The sequence below is a fragment of the Neomonachus schauinslandi genome, chromosome X (genome assembly GCF_002201575.2).
Source record: "Neomonachus schauinslandi chromosome X, ASM220157v2, whole genome shotgun sequence".
NCBI classification, from domain to species: Eukaryota; Metazoa; Chordata; class Mammalia; order Carnivora; family Phocidae; genus Neomonachus; species Neomonachus schauinslandi.
In genome coordinates this window covers 70,364,132-70,381,393 of record NC_058419.1, presented here as the reverse complement: position 1 = coordinate 70,381,393, position 17,262 = coordinate 70,364,132, and the positions used below count along the sequence as shown (strand labels likewise).

The 17,262-nt window shown below is 36.1% G+C and overlaps 1 protein-coding gene across 1 annotated transcript in view; it reads right to left on the bottom strand.

Annotated features, from left to right (window-relative positions):
• TEX11 (testis expressed 11) overlaps positions 1 to 17,262 on the bottom strand; it is a 292,288-nt gene that overhangs the window by 167,610 nt on the left and 107,416 nt on the right. Inside the window, exons 10-11 of the mRNA XM_021679728.1 lie at positions 16,319 to 16,400; positions 13,208 to 13,286 (exon numbers count right to left, since the gene is read on the bottom strand). Of these exons, the coding sequence (XP_021535403.1) occupies positions 13,208 to 13,286; positions 16,319 to 16,400 (161 nt within the window). The remainder of the gene's footprint in view (positions 1 to 13,207; positions 13,287 to 16,318; positions 16,401 to 17,262) is intronic.

The following is a 17,262-nucleotide window of genomic DNA, read 5'->3' as shown; positions in this document are numbered from 1 at the left end:
TATTTATTTATTTATTTTTAAAGATTTTATTTATTTATTTGAGACAGACAGAATGAGAGAGAGAGAGCACGCACATGAGAGGGGGGAGGGTCAGAGGGAGAAGCAGACTCCCTGCCGAGCAGGGAGCCCGATGCGGGACTCGATCCCGGGACTCCAGGATCATGACCTGAGCCGAAGGCAGTCGCTTAACCAACTGAGCCACCCAGGCGCCCACTGTACTGTATTTTAGAGCCAAAAACTTTTTGGAGGTAAGTCATCTTTATTTTTTAATGTTAAGTCTGTGGAAAACTACTATTTACTGTATCAGATTTTCTCTAAACAGAAGTTTTCTAGAATTCATTTAATGTGTAGAATTAAGAGAGCTCTAAAACATTTTATTGTAATATTCAACAGTGAATTCAAAAACTATTAATAAAACAACATCAGGTCTTATATAACAGGAAGGTTGGGAACAAAGTGGTTAACCTGTAAGGCTTTCTGTTCCCTTTTTTTTTTTTTTTTAAACTTGATGAGACTAAACAAACTGCTTTCCTTGTATCTAATTCTGACTTCCAAAAATTCTGATCTTGACTTCAGAAACCTGATTTTGCTTTTCTCTACTCTTGATTTTAGTTTGGCAATGTCAATCTGATCTCCTACAATCTTGTTCATATTTTTACGTTACACCGACTTTTCTAGATCACTTTATCTCAAGGTTTCTGACTATCTGGGTAGTCTTGTTCCAATTCAAAATCTCTTAGTTTGATTATTTGATTTGATATTCTTTTCACTGGTATGAACAGTAACTGATTAATCCTAAAAGGAAGGGTCTGAGCCATTTTACCAATAACAAGATATCTTAAGTGTAAGATTAGATATGATCTTTTTTCTTTTCCTTTTATTTTTTTAAGATTTTATTTATTTATTTTACCAAGAGACACAACACAGCGAGAGAGGGAACGAACACAAGCAGGGGGAGTGGGAGAGGGAGAAGCAGGCTTCCCGCTGAGCAGGGAGCCCGATGTGGAGCTCGATCCCAGGACCCTGGGATCATGACCTGAGCCGAAGGCAGACGCTTAACAACTGAGCCACCTAGGCGCCCCACATATGATCTTTCTTCTTTTAAAATTTTTATTATAGTCATGGTATGTTTATAGAATAAAAAATAAAATAGATAAAAATTTTGAAAAGAAAGAATTAAAGCTCAAGGTGAGAAGACGTATTAGTAACTTAGTTGTTGTAAAGGAGTTCAGGATCCCTAGATTTATAAATGAGACTTTTAAGTTATAGAAGTCTTTAATAAATTACATACAGAAAACTGAAGGGGTGATGAAGACTGAAGAAGGAAAACTTTGATTTTTTTTTTTTTTTTTTTTTTTAAGAGAGCAACAGACTCCCTAACGTGGCTACTCAATGTGTGGTCCACAGACAAACATCATCAGCATCACATGGAAAGCTTATTAGAAATGCAGATCTCAAGCCTCACCCCAGACCTACTGAATTAGAATCTCTATCTTAACAAGATCTTGAGCTATTCATATACACATTAAAATCTGAGAAGCATTAACATAAAACAGCAAGAATTTGTTCAGAAAAAGGCATGCCAAATTAATCTTATTTTATCTTTTGACAAGTTTACTTAAATGATAAAGTCAGAGAGTAAACAGACATAATCTAACAATTTCAGGAAAAATCACCCATAATAACAGAATATCAAGCCATCTAACTGCTTTTGTATAATTTAAAGCATATAGTCTTCCTTTATTATACCACCACATATTACCAGGATCTCCTAAGTGTGTCACCTAGAATTGTCTGCACACTAACTTCTAATGAAGCTTGACTAGAAAAGGTGAAATTAAAAAAAAAAAAAAGATCACTTGAGAGACATGGTATTTCCATCCATTTATCAATGTATTCAAACTTTTATCCTTGCATGAAGGTGCATCATCAGAAGCCTAGGTCTATACAACATTAGCTTAAAGTACATAGCAGAACTGCATTCACTATCTAAGTTAATGTTCTGCACACTTAGCTTTTATTGCTAAAACAAACTTCTGTATATAAAATATATTTATTCTTTTGCTATAAAATTATCATTGTCCATTTTATAATGCAACTTCCTCTACTGTCTACAGATGCCAAGCGTGTAACATAAATGAGTGAAACAGACTAAGAAAAAGCAACTGCCAGATATATAATGAAACCTTATTATTATTATTTTTAAGGATTTTATTTATTTATTTATTTGACAGAGAGAGAGACAGCGAGGGAGGGAACACAAGCAGGGGGAGTGGGAGAGGGAGAAGCAGGCTTCCTGCAGAGGAGGGAGCCCGATGCGGGGCCCGATCCCAGGACCCCGGGATCACGACCCGGGCCGAAGGCAGACGCCCAACAACTGAGCCGCCCAGGCATCCCTGAAACCTTATTATTAACTGAACAATGGTATAAGCATTGTTAACAACATAGTACAAACAGGTAAGAAAATAGAAGCTATACTTTAAATTTGAAATTTAAAAATAAAAACACTTAATTTATCAAATTTTCCTTTTGAAATTGATTTGTCTGCTGATTGGGAAATAGAAACCTGAAACTTTTCTATACCAATATGTCAATATCCACATGGGCTGACAGGGAAAAGTAGATGCCTACATGAAAATTTGAGTACTGTTATCAAGAGATGTCAGTTGGAAAGTGGAATGAATGAATGGCATCTGACCAAAAGCAATTAACGGCCACTACATCTGATATGCCTAAGTTGTCTAATTAGAATTCAATACCACATTACACTACAGTTCAATTTGTTGTTCTTCTTTCCCATTAGTAGTATTAATTGAGAAAGGCAAAATAAATAGTTTTTCATTAGCATAATGTTGGAAATGACAAAACATTTTATGAATTCAGTCTTTGAATATGTAGTTTAGGTAATCACTTCTATCTCTAGAAGCCAATTTAAGCATAGAGAAGTGAGTCAGATTACTCTTTGCCAAATGAGTTTCCCAAAGAAATTACTTCACTAAGAACATATGAATTACAATTTTCATTTCTGTAATTACTTATGAATGCATTTGCAGAGAGAGAGAGATTCAGAGTGTTAATATGGGTTGTCATAGTCACCAAAGAGGTCAAGTCTTTGAGGTGAGGCAGAAATTTTCCCGTGGACGACATGAGCAAGTTGAATTCTTTCAACAGTTCAAAAAATATCTCTTTATTTAGCACCTTGTCATGAATGCTGTGTTGCATCATACAGATCTTCCCTTCAGGACTGAAGTATTTATTTCCAGGTTGCTCTTTAGGAATTACCCTGAAGAGAGCCATCTCACCCAAGATTATGCCCCCTTTCCAGGGCAGGTGGCATCCAAGACTACTCAACACCAGGCTACAAGACATGGCCATCTTATTCTAACCGAAAACAATTCTGAAGGACCATCCCAGCTTCAGAGTTCCCGGTGGGATAAGCTGAGGCCTTGCAACTCTACATTAGCCCAATTCCTCCCTTTACCTAGTCCAGCATCCTCTTCTTCCTCCCCTCATAGGCACTGATCCTAAGAGCACCCCTCAATAAACTATGTGCACACTAAATACCATCTTAAAAGTCGGCCTTCAGGACACCCCAACCTTTAACAGCACCTCATCCAATAAGCCCCCTAACCTCCAAGAAATAGATGCAACTACTGTATTATGCATCAAATTTACCCAACAAAGCAATAACGTCTGTTGAAGCCACAGAAGATTATCCATCCATACATGTATTATTAACACATCCACATGTTTGAGTTTTAACTTTTTAGCAAAAAGTGCTTCCTAGTAAATGATACAATTAATAGACATCTTATACTCTTAAAAAACACTTCAACCTTGTATTTAAATTTCAAATCAAGATTGATTTTAATAACTAACTATTGCAGAAATACCTTCTGTAGTCAAATTATGTTGACCAATCAATATTAAACTTGTAAAACACAGCAACAGTGTTCAAAAGTTCTGTCGTATCAAAATTCTCATTGACACCACCAATAAATATGCTTTACTGGGCAGTATCACATCTGTCTATGCAACAACAACAACAAAGAACAAATAACTCCCCTGGGGCGCCTGGGTGGCTCAGTCGTTAAGCGTCTGCCTTCGGCTCAGGTCATGATCCCAGGGTCCTGGGATCGAGCCCCGCATCGGGCTCCCTGCTCCACGGGGAGGCCTGCTTCTCCCTCTCCCACTGCCCCTGCTTGTGTTCCCTCTCTCGCTGTGTCTCTCTCTGGCAAATAAATAAATAAAATCTTTAAAAAAAAAAAAAAAAAAGAACAAATAACCCCTTTTAAAGCAACCCGTCCAATAAATTACCAACCATATCTTCAATGTGCCAAACAACAGCATTTCGGATTAGATTTGCATTTGAAACTTAAGAACACATCTTGTGCCTCTCTCAATAGATACTCTTTTGTAAACTGTCACCTGTAAAAGTGTTTGACTCCTGGGCAATCTTTTTCCTTAATATATAACTATAAAATTGCATTTTATAACAGGATTGCTTATTTTATTAAGTTTTCATGACATCACTTTTCTGTATACTAGCCATAGTTTCTCCTTTATTTTGCTTTATAATGAGCTTGTAAGTTGTATTCATTTGACACAAACACACTTTGTATATTAAACACACCAGAATCTTTTATTTCCATCACAAAGAAATTTGTTCTCTCTTATTTTCTTGAAATGCCCTCTCAGTCTAGCTTACATTCTCTCACTTTTAAAAAAGAAATGTGGGTGCCATAAACATTTAGTTTCCCCTTATATCTGCTCTACGAATAATAACAACACAAAAAAAGACAAGTGACAACTTGACACACAGGATAAGGTAGAAAATAAGGAAGTGTGTGGACTATGTCAAACTGGAGAATACATGCCCCAATGTCTAAAGGTGGCAATGGCCCCTTAGCTCCAAATGATTGTTGCTTAGCAGGAATACTGACCATATGTTTCCAGATTTTTCAAGAGAAGTCAGAAATCCAGATTTTTATTTAAAATTGTTAAATATTGGCAATTAATTCATCCTTATGTAACAGATTTCTGGCCATATCCAGCTCACAGTCCACTGATTTGTGAATTCTGCTACATGATAAATTCCTTTAGAATGTAGAACTGGGGAGAAAAGTTTGTCAGTCTTAAACACAACATTCAGGAAATGAGGGACAAAAAAAAAACTATGAGGTGTATATATAAAACAAACAATAAAATAACAAAAGCCCCTCCTTATAAGTAATTTCTTTAAATGTAAATGGATGAAACTCCAATCACAAGACAGAGATTGGAAGAATGGATAGAAAGAATCCAACTATATACTGTCCAGGAGAGACTCACTTTAGATTCAAAGACACAAACAGGTAGAAAGTGAAATGACAGAAGATATTCCATACAAATAGTAACCAAAAGTGAGCAGGGGTGGTTATAACGAAACTGACTTTAAATTTAAAAAGTTACAAAAGACAAAGAAATACATTATACATTAATTAAAAATCCAATACTGCAAGAAAATATAACAATAAATAACAGACCATCAATTTAAGAGAATTGAAGGTAAGATAGTGCTCTACAATAATAGTTGGAGACTTCAAGACCTCTTCTCAAAAATGGATAGAACTGGATAAAAGTAAGAAATAGAGGACTTTAACAACACAATAAACCAAGAGACATGTACAGCACAGTCTACCCAATAACAGAATACACATTCTTCTCAAGGGCACATGGCACATTTTCCAGGATAGACCAAATGTTAGGCCACAAATTTAGTCTCAGTAGATTTGATTTCACTTATTTATTTATTTGTTTGTTTGTTTATACAGAGAGAGAGAGCAAAAGCAGGGCAGAGGGCAGAGGGAGAGGGAGAGAGAGAATCTTAAGTAGGCTCCATGCCCACTGCAGAGCACAATATGGGGGGTCGATTTCATGCCTCTGAGATCATGACCTGAGCTGAAATCAGGAGTCAGAAACTCAACTGACTGAGCCACCCAGGCACCCCTCAATAGACTTAAACAACCAATGAAATGAAGAAGAAATCACAAGGGAAATTAGAAAAAACTTAAGACTGAATGAAAATGAGAATACAACCTACCAAAGCTTACAGGGAACAAAAAAAGCCATGCTAAGAGAGAAATTTATATCTATGAATGCTTACATTCAGTAACAAGAAAGATCTCAAATCAACAACCTAATTTTACAACTAAGGGAATAGGCAAAAGAAGAACAAATGAACTACAAAACTACCAGAAGGAAGGAAATAATAAAATTAGAGCAGAAATAGAAGAAATAGAGACTAGAATAACAATAGAAAAAAAATCAATGAAACTAAGAGTTGGTTTCTTTGAAGAGATAAACAAAAGTGACAAATTTTTAGCTAGATTAGAAGTGAATAAAATCAGAAATGAAAGAAAAGAAATTACAACTGATGCCTCAAAAATTAAAATAATTATAAGGGACTACCATGAAAACTTATATACCAAATTGGATAACCTAGAAGAAATGCATGATTTCCTATAAACACAACCACCTACGAAGCCTGAATCATTAAGAAACAGAAAACCTGACAGACCTATAACTAGCAAAGACACTGAAGCAGTAATCAAAAATCTCCCAACTAAGAAAAGCTCAGGATTAGATGGCTTTACTCCCAAATTCTACCAAATATTTAAAGAATAAATGCCAATCCTTCCCAAACTTCCAAGAAATTGGAGAAGGGAACACTTTGAAACTTATTTAATGAAGCCAGAATTACCCTGATATCAAAACAACAACAACAACAAAAAAGAAAATACCAATGGCATTTTTCACAGAAGTAGAACAAGAATCCTAAAACTTATACAGAACCACAAATAACCCTGAATAGCCAAAGCAATCTTGAGAAAGAAGAACAAAGCTGGAGGTATCATGCTCCTGGATTTCACACTATACTACAAAGATACAATAATCAAAACAGTATAGTACTGGTATGAAAACACACACATAGATCAAAGGAATAAAACAGACCACCCAGGAATAAACCCACACATATATATCAACCTCAATGGGGAAAAACTGAGAGCTTTTCCTCTATAGTCAGGAACAGGACAGGGATGTCCACTCTCACCACTGTTATTTAACATAGTACTGGAAGTCCTAGCCTCAGCAATCAGACAACACAAAGAAATAAAGGGCATCCACATCAGCAAGGAAGATGTCAAACTTTCACTATTCGCAGATGACATGATTCTCTATGTAGAAAACCTGAAAGACTCTACCAAAAAATTGCTAGAACTGATACACAAATTCAGCAAAGTTGCAGGATATAAAATCAACATACAGAAATATGTTGCATTCCTATACACCAATAATGAAGAAGCAGAAAGAGAAACCAAGGAACCGATCCCATTTACAATTGGACCAAAACCCCTAAGACACCTAGGAATAAACCTAACCGAAGAGGTAAAAGATCTGTACTCTAAAAACTATAAAACCCTGATGAAAGAAATTGAAGATGACACAAAGAAATGGAAAGACAGTCCATGCTCATGGATTGGAAAAACAAATATTGTTCAAATGTCTACACTACCCAAAGCAATCTACACATTTAATGCCATCCCTATCAAAATACCAACAGCATTCTTCCCAGAGCTAGAACAAACAATCCTAAAATTTGTATGGAACCACCAAAGACCCCAAACAGCCAAAGCAATCTTGATAGAGAAAAACAAAGCTGGAGGCATCATGATTCCAGACATCAAGCTATATTACAAAGCTGTAGTGATCAGGACAGTGTGGCACTGGCACAAAAACAGACACTTAGATCAATGGAACAGAACAGAAAACTCAGAAATGAAGCCACAACTATACGGTCAACTAATCTTCAACAAAGCAGGAAAGAATATCCAATGGAAAAAAGACAGTCTCTTCAACAAATGGTGTTGGGAAAACTGGACAGTAAAATGTAGAAGAGTGAAACTGGACCACTTTCTTACACCATACACAAAAATAAATTCAAAATGGATGAAAGACCTAAATGTGAGACAGGAAACCATCAACATTCTAGAGGAGAGCACAGGCAGCAACCTCGTTGACTTTAGCCGCAGCAACTTCCTACTAGACATGTCTATGGAGACAAGAGAAACAAAAGCAAAAATGAACTACTGGGGCTTCATCAAGATAAAAAGCTTCTGCACAGCAAAGGAAAATATCAATAAAACTAAAAGGCAGCTTACATAATGGGATAAGATATTTGCAAATGACATGTTTGATAAAGGGTTAGTAACTAAAATCTATAAAATAAAGAACTAATCAAACTCAACACCCAAACAACAAATAATCCAGTTAAGAAATAGGCAAAAGACAGGAATAGACAGACATGTTTCCAAAGAAGACATCCAGATGGCTAATAGATACATGAAAAGATTAAAAGATTCTTTTATTTTTTTTTTTAAAGATTTTATTTATTTATTTGAGAGAGAGAATGAGAGAGAGCACATGAGAGGGGGGAGGGTCAGAGGGAGAAGCAGACTCCCTGCCGAGCAGGGAGCCCGATGCGGGACTCGATCCAGGGACTCCAGGATCATGACCTGAGCCGAAGGCAGTCGCTTAACCAACTGAGCCACCCAGGCGCCCAAGATTAAAAGATTCTTAACATCAACTCATCATCAGGGAAATACATATCAAAACCATGATGAAATACCACCTCATGGGACACTGGGCGGCTCAGTCAGTTGGGCGTCTGCCTTCGGCTCAGGTCATGATCCCAGGGTCCTGGGATCGAGTTCCACATCGGGCTCCCTGCTCAGCGGGGAGTCTGCTTCTCCCTCTGCCTGCTCTACCTGCCGTTCCCACTGCTTGTGCGCTCTCTCTCTCCGACAAATAAATAAATAAATAAATAGAAAGAAATACCGCCTCACACCAGTCTGAATGCCTAAAATTAACAACCCAAGAAACAACAGGTGTTGGCGAGGATGTGGAGAAAGGGAAACCCTCTTACACTATTGGTGGGAATGCAAACTGGTCCAGCCACTCTGGAAAACAGTATGGAGGTGCCTCAAAAAGTTAAAAATAGAGCTACCCTATGACCCAGGAACTGCACTACTAGGTATTTACCCAAAGGGTATAAAAATACTAATTCGAAGGAGCACATCCACCCCAATGTTTATAGCAGCATTATCAACAATAGTTAAATTATGGAAAGAATCCAAAGGTCCATCAACGGATGAGTGGATAAAGAAGATGTGGTATATATATATACAATGGAATATTACCCAGCCATAAAAAAGAATGAAATCTTGCCGTTTGCAAGGATGTAGATGGAACTATAGAGTATTGTGCAAGTGAAGAAAGTCAGAGAAAGACAAATACCATGATTTCACTCATATGTGGAGTTTGAGAAACAAAACAGATGAACGTGTGGGAAGGGAAAAAAAAGAGAGGGAAGCAAAACGTAAGAGACTCTTAACGACAGAGAACAAACTCAAGGTTGCTGGAGGGGCGGTGGGTGGGGGATGGGCTAAACAGGTGATGGGTATTAAGGAGGGCAGTTGTTGTGTTGAGCACTGGGTGTTGTATGTAAGTGATGAATCATTAAATTCTACTCCTGAAACCAATATTACACTATATGTTAACTAATTAGAGTTTAAATAAAATTTTGAAGAAAAAAATTAGAAAAAAAAGAAACTGTGTGGTCCAGAAACCTAAAATATATACTATCTTGTCCTTTACGAGAAAGTTTGCTACTGTGAATTGGACGAAGACAGCTGGAATGCCTATAAAATCTGAAGATAACATAAACTGGGAAGAGAAGTTAAATACACCACATGACAGAATTAAAATTCACAGGATTAGAACAACTAAAAAAAATAGGCTATAACAATCAGGTTGAAACTTAATAGCTTATAAAATACATGTGGGATAATAGAAAATATATATTGATCTCTGCCCCTGGTTCCTAGCACAGAGATCTAAAACCCTTGTCATTTCCTAAGTGATAAGAACACTAGGAGCATCTCTTATTCCAATATTTGTTTTTTACCCCATCCCTGACACAGAGCTCCTAAAACTATAAATTCCTAAGTGATAAGAGCTCTAGCAGCATCTTTTGTTCTACTGAGGTTATTCTGGATGGCTCCTGGATGGGGGTTGATCACCAGAATGTCCAAGCCATGATTAGAAGCTTGGGATTTTCAGCTCCACCCCAAATCCTTCAGAGAAGAGAGAAGGACTGGAAATAGAATTAGTAATTGATCGTGCTTACGTGAGAAGGTCTCCAGAAAACCCCAATAGTGCAGGGTCCAGAGAGCTTCCTGGCTAGTAAACGTATTCACACCAAGAGGGTACCACATCCCAACTCCGTATGGACAGAAGTGCCTATGCACAGAATTCTCCCAGACCTCACCCTATGTATCTCTTCATCTGGCTATTCATCTGTATCCTTTATCATGTCCTTCAATAAACTGATAAACATAAGTTAAGTGTTTCCCTGAGTTTTGTGAGCCACTCTAACAAATTAATTGAACCTGAGGAGGGGGGGTATTAGAACCTCTGATCTATATCCAGTTGGTGAGAAACATAGGTGATAACCTGGGCTTGCAACTGGCTTCTGAAGTATTGGGGGGGGGGGGCAGTCTTGTGAGACCAAGCCCTTAAACTGTGGGATATGATGTTATCTCCAGGTAGACAGTGTCAGAATTGAGTTGAATTGCAGGACACCAACTAGTGTCACAAGAATTGCTTGGTGTGGGGAAAAACCTCCACATATTTAGTGACAGGAAGTGAAATGTTTTGTGTGAGTAGTAAAGGATACTCACAGCGAAGAAATATACATGGGAAAAACACACAGTAGGAAAGAACTAGGTTTTTTTCCTTTTAGTGTGGCCATTGGGTACTTATTCAATCACAAAAGTAAAGGATATTGAATTCAGAGATAAGAGCAACTGATATTGTAAAGATCTAGTTTTCTAAGCCCAGTAAATTCACTATGTGATGTGGCTGTAAGAAAAGCACTAATCTTAACATTGGCTTCATTAAAAGAAACAGGCTCTAGAACAGTGCTGCCCAGTTGAACTTCCTATGATATTGGAATTGTTCTCTATCTGCGCTGTTCAGTAAGCTATAGCCACTCACCACATGTGGTTAATGAAACTTGATATATCTAGTGTGACTGAGGTACTAAATTTTTTTATTTTGTTTAATTTTAGTTAATTTAAATTTAAATAGCTATATGTGGCTTGCTACAATACTGGATAGTGCAGGTTTAGAACATTTAGAACATAAAAAGTAGGTACTATTGGTTAGACCACATCTGTAGTATTATGTTCATTTCCAGTTACCATACTTACAAACTAGAAGTGACTGACCAATATTAATGAACAATGTTAGAATGAAGTGGGGAAGAACTGTCAAGTAAAAGATTTTGATGTTACCACATGGCAGAACTAGCAGCCTTAGAAATTACTGGAAAATATGTATCAATTGTATATAAGAAAAAATTGTGTGTTCTGGCTTTGTAGAAACATAATAATCATTTCTCATCCAAGAAGTCATGTCAGGTAGGAGACTGGTCTGCAACAATGGTTGGTAAGCTATAGCTTGCAGGCCAAATCCAACCAGCCACCTGTTTTTGTAAATAAAGCTTTATTAGAACACAGTCGTTTCCATTTATTTACAGATTTTCTATGGCTGCTTTCACTGTAAGAGCAGAGTAAAGGAAGTGTTACAGAGAATTTATGGTTTACAAAGGCTAAAATACCACCTGGCCCTTTACAGAAAATGTTTACTAACCTAAAATAGTGATTCTCAGAACCACTTAAAGGAACTAATAAAGAATAGAGGTCTGGACTTGTTGGATTAAGGCAAGGCCTGTGATCTCTATATTTTTAAAAAGTTCCCTAGTGATCATTTTGTATAACTGTTTTATTGAGGTATAATTCCCATACCATACAAGCATCCATTTAAAGTACACAATTCAATGGTTTTTAGTATATTCACAGAGTTGTACAACCATCACCCAATCAATTTTAAAACACTATTATCACGTCAAAAAGAAATGCCATACCCATTAGCAGTCTCTCCCCATTTTCCCCAAGTCTCACAGCCCTAGGCAACCACTAATCTACCTCCTGTCTCTATAAATGTACCTATTCTGGAAATATTATATAAATGGAATGATATATGATCTTTGTGACTGGCTTCTTTCACTTAGCATAATGTTTTTAAGGTTCATCCATGTTATAACACATATCAGTACTCTGTTTCTTTTTCTTAAATTTTTAAAGGTTTGAATTCTAGTTAGTTAACAGTGTTATATTAATCTCAGGTGTATAATATAGTAATTCAACAGTTCCATACATCACCCTTTATTGCCAAATAATATTCCATGCTATGGGTATACCACATTTTGTTTACCTATTCATCAGTTGATAGACATTTTTAATTGTTTCCACATTTGAGTATTAAGAATAACGTTGTTATGAACATTCACATGTAAGTGTTTTACGGACATACGTTTTCTATTTAACTCAGGAATGGAATTGTTGGGTCATATGGTAACTCTCCATTTAACTCACTGAAGAACTAAGAGACTGTTTGAAAAGCAGCTGCACAATTTTACCATCCTACCATCAGTGTATGAGGGTTACAATTTCTCTACATCCTTGCCAACATCTGTTGTTATCTGTCTTTTTGATTATAGCCATCCTAGTGGGTGAAGTGGTTTCTCGTTGTGGTTTTGATTGGCATTTCTCTGATGGCTAATGAGGCTGAGCATCTTTTCAAGTGCTTATTCCCCAGTAATTCTGATGCACACTGAAGTCTGGGAACCATTAAGAGGTCTGTAAATACTTTAAGATGCCTTTCGACACTAATGGTCCCATAAAGATAGAGCCAGAGAGGTGCATTACTCGTAGAACTGCACTTGCTCATGCCTTCCTGTTCCACCTGACACTGCCCTGTAGGTTAACCTAGGCTTAACTCCTGTTTTTCACAGCCCCGACTACCTTATTCTTTTCTCCTTTTATTTCTTTTTCAAAATTTTACTGTTAATTTTAAAATTAACTTGACTTTTGACTGTTTAAATCATTAAGCAAGCAGTTCCATCTTCTAATTTGATCAGCACAATGGCAAATGTGGTGCTCTGTGAATACGGATGAATATAAAATGGATATATTCAATATATATTAATGAAAACCTTAAAAAATGTTAGTCTTTAAAGAAAAAAAAATCAATTCTACTGTACCGTTCATGATCCATCAGCAGTTTAGCAACGTTCAGATAAAAGTCTAGAGACATGTCAAGATGCATTATTTCCGTAACAGCTAAAAAAGAAAAAAAGTGAAATAATCATATCAGTTTCATTCCTGAGGAAGCTTAGCTATTTTCAGTAATTTTCCTCTGTTCAAAATCTACTTTCTAAACATTTGCCATATACCATGCCTTGCCTAATGATTTATCAAAATCTTTTTATAAAATGGTAACATCCAATGCCAGAGTGTAGTGAAACAGGTACTCTTCTATGGATGGCAAAGTAACTTGGTACAATCTTTTTGAAAAGCAATTTGGCAATAATGTATGCTAAGAACACAGTGGTTAAAAGCTTGGGACCTGAAGTCAGACTTATATTTGAAACCATTTGCCACCTACATGGCTATAGGCAAGTTACTTAGTTTTTCTGTGCCTTAGTTTTGTCATCTGTAAAATGGGAATGTATCACCCATCTCTTAGGTTTGTTGAGAGGGTTACATGAGATAACGAATGTAAATTACATGGCAAAGAGAGTAAGCATTCAGCAAATGACAGTGACTATTATTATTATTACGTAGTCCCTCTACTGCAAAAAGTGTACTTCTGAAAAGTCATCTGAAATAAGGGAAAATGTTTATAAGCAAAGATATTAAAATCAGTGTAGATTGTAATAATAAAAAGGAACTATATTCTTGAGTGTTCACTATAGGTAGGTGATAAACTATTACAAAAACCATTTAAAGCGTTGAGTATGAAATAACATAGAAAAAATGAATATGCTCTAGTATGAAAAATGTTTATCAGATCAGTAAGTGAAAAATCAGGAAATAAAGCCTGCATGTACTATATGGTCAAAATTCTATAAAACAAACAAATTTAACCAAAATAGAAAAAGCTCTGAAAATAAATGATCAAACTGCTAGAAGTGAGTGTTCAGACTATTTATTTACCAAATATCTAGTGAGTGTATTCTCTGTGCCAGAAACTGTGCTTGGTGCTAAGAACCCAGTAGTGGACAACACACACAAAAATCCCTATTGTCAAGGAACTTATATTCCAGTGAATGGCGGGACTATGGATATTTTTAGTATTTTCCAAAAGTTTCCTTAATGGGTATGTGCTACCCTTTCATAATAAAAAAAAATTTGTATATTTTTCCACTTTTTCTACTACAAAAAGTACCAGTGAAATTCTAATACCAGCAGTTAGACTGACCATTCTAAGAGTAAAGTACTTCCACTAGCAAAGAAATGAATGGACTACAAAAACGCAAGTTTCATACATTCTCTCAATACAACAAAGTAAAAGATAATTTAATATTTTAAGGTATAGAAAACTTGGATTCAGGGAAGTCTCCTAATTTGTAATCTAACATTGCGACTTCATTACTCTGAATATCAAGAGACTAGATTAAATAAAAACAATATGGGCATAAAGAACAGTTTCATTTTAAACTCTGCTTTTTATCTGCATTTTGATAAATATTATAATGGGGAATTCTAATCTAAGATTAGTCAACTTTACAGTAGGTGACTCCATAATCCCTTTGCTCTTCCTATATTGTATTGGTTTGAGTAAGCCTATTCCTCTAATTAGTTAGTTGGTTTGTTTATTCTCCTAGTGGAAAAAAAGTAGAGTTGTCTTCCTGGTTCCTAACATTTTTCAACCTGTGTATACTGAGATGATACTGTTACCTAGAGATACAGAATCCTCTATACACTTCAGCTTCTAAGGTCTCCTAGTGATTAGCTAAAACTCTAGAGGTCACAGAAAGTTTCAGAAGTACTAAATTAGAACTAAATTTAGAGCTACTACCAAATTTGATTATTATCCTATTTATTAAAAATTGTTATTATCTATGGGATAGTTATTATACTAGCATATAATTTTATATAGTAAAAATAATATACCTCTATAATGCAACTATACTTTTTTTTTTTTTTAAAGATTTTATTTATTTATTTGACAGAGAGAGACACAGCGAGAGAGGGAACACAAGCAGGGGGAGTGGGAGAGGGAGAAGCAGGCTCCCCACAGAGCAGGGAGCCCGATGTGGGACTCGATCCCAGGACCCTGGGATCATGACCTGAGCCGAAGGCAGTCGCTCAACTGACTGAGCCACCCAGGCACCCGTAACTATACTTTTATATAGAAAAAAATAAAGCACATACACATTAAAAGAATTTATTTTTACGGCTAAACATAATTGAAATACTGTTAAGGGGCCAGTGTGCATAGAGAGACTTTTTGCAGTAGTAACAGTAATAATAGCAGCTACAATAATAGGTAACAAGTTTTGCACACTAACTCTGCACCAGGCATGCTGCTAAATGCTTTATATACATTTTCTCAAGGATTCTCAAAATAACACAATGAGGTAGACATTATTATTATATCTCTTTTAAAGACGAAGAAACTGAAGCAAGGGAAAAATTAAGTGACTTGCCAAATGACTCAAAGATGTGTATCAGGATGTTTACTCTGTGAGGTGTACATTCTAGACCCTTAAGAATTCTGAAAAAGGGGCACCTGAGTGGTGCAGTCCGTTAAGCGTCCACTCTTGGTTTCAGCTCAGGTCGTGATCTCAGGGTCATGAGATCAAGCCCCACGTCAAGCTCCACACTCAGCACGGAGTCTGCCTAAGACTCTCTCTCCCTTTCCCTTTGCCTTTCCCCTACCTTCTAAAATAATAAATAAATCTTAAAAAAAAAAGAATTTTGAAAAACAAACAGCAATGTTTATACAAGTAATTATAAAAAGCACAGCAGTACAAAGGCTTTTTCTACCCAAAGTTAATCTTTTTTCATGGTGTTAGACAACTTCAGAAGGGCAGCTGCAATTTTTGCTAAACTGAAAAAAAAAAAAACAAATAGTTTTTATTCACCTCTTTTTTTTTTTTTTTTACTACCCATTAAATTTGCAACTATTCCCTCTTCCTTCTCTTTTTCTTCCTAGCTGACAGGCTTCTCCTTATCCTATGTGATCAATTTCCTTCTCAGTCACCATCAAATTGCACTTATTGTTAGCATACTATAAAAGATCCTATATTAAACAAACTGGTAATGATATTTCAAAATTGTGTGTTCTTCAAACACAGAGATGATACCTTCAAGGAGTTCCTCATTAGCTATTTCACTCTTCAAGAGGATTTTCATCTTTAAGAAAAGCCCAGCTGGATTTAAATGTTCCTATTTTAAACAGAGAAATCACAATGACATTAAAACTGTAGAATGTAAAAGACAATTTTCAAGTAATTGCCTGTTTTATTCAACCACAGCAGAATGACTCATGAAAATCAAAATTATAAAAGATCAGATCATAAAATCTGGTTTATCCCTGAGGATATTTTCTGGTATTTTATTTAATTTAAATGAAATAATACAAGGAAAAAAACATTTAAACATTTGATTGAGTGGCAAGCACTTAACGGCAAGATCAATACTTAAACTGTGTGAATGTAAGGCCATATTCTGGACTTGATAAGCAAAACTCCACATGTCAATTATATTTGCTTTCTTTTGAGATTTTAGTAACAACAAAGGTCCTTTGGAAACATGGTTGAATGAAATGAAAACGTACTGTCTTCCCTATAGCATTATGCCGGTCATATTTACTATTAATAACAATGTACTCTGAATGGTCTTTCCAAATCCTTGTTAGCTGGTTCTACACTATCTGTGGTCTCTTGCCTGGTTCTGCTTTTGCCTGACAGGATACATATTTAAACAGCTGGCTCAGATTAAAAGGGCAGTCTAGGCCCACAGAAGAGAACCCTTCTCTCTACAAAGGCATTTAGCCTCTACATGAACATTGTACTCATTAGCTCCAACCTTGGCAAATAATTATAGCAATTCATGTGTGAGATGCCTTAAGAATGGAAAGTTAGGGAAAGGATGCACTGGTATTAAAAGGGTTTGCAAATATAGACGCCATCAATACAAATAATAAACCGAGGTTGCAAATTTTATTTTACTGCATTGCCACATTTCCTGACAGACATGTTGGAATAGGTCCTGGATTCAATCCCCTTTTACTTTCAGAGATGTACAG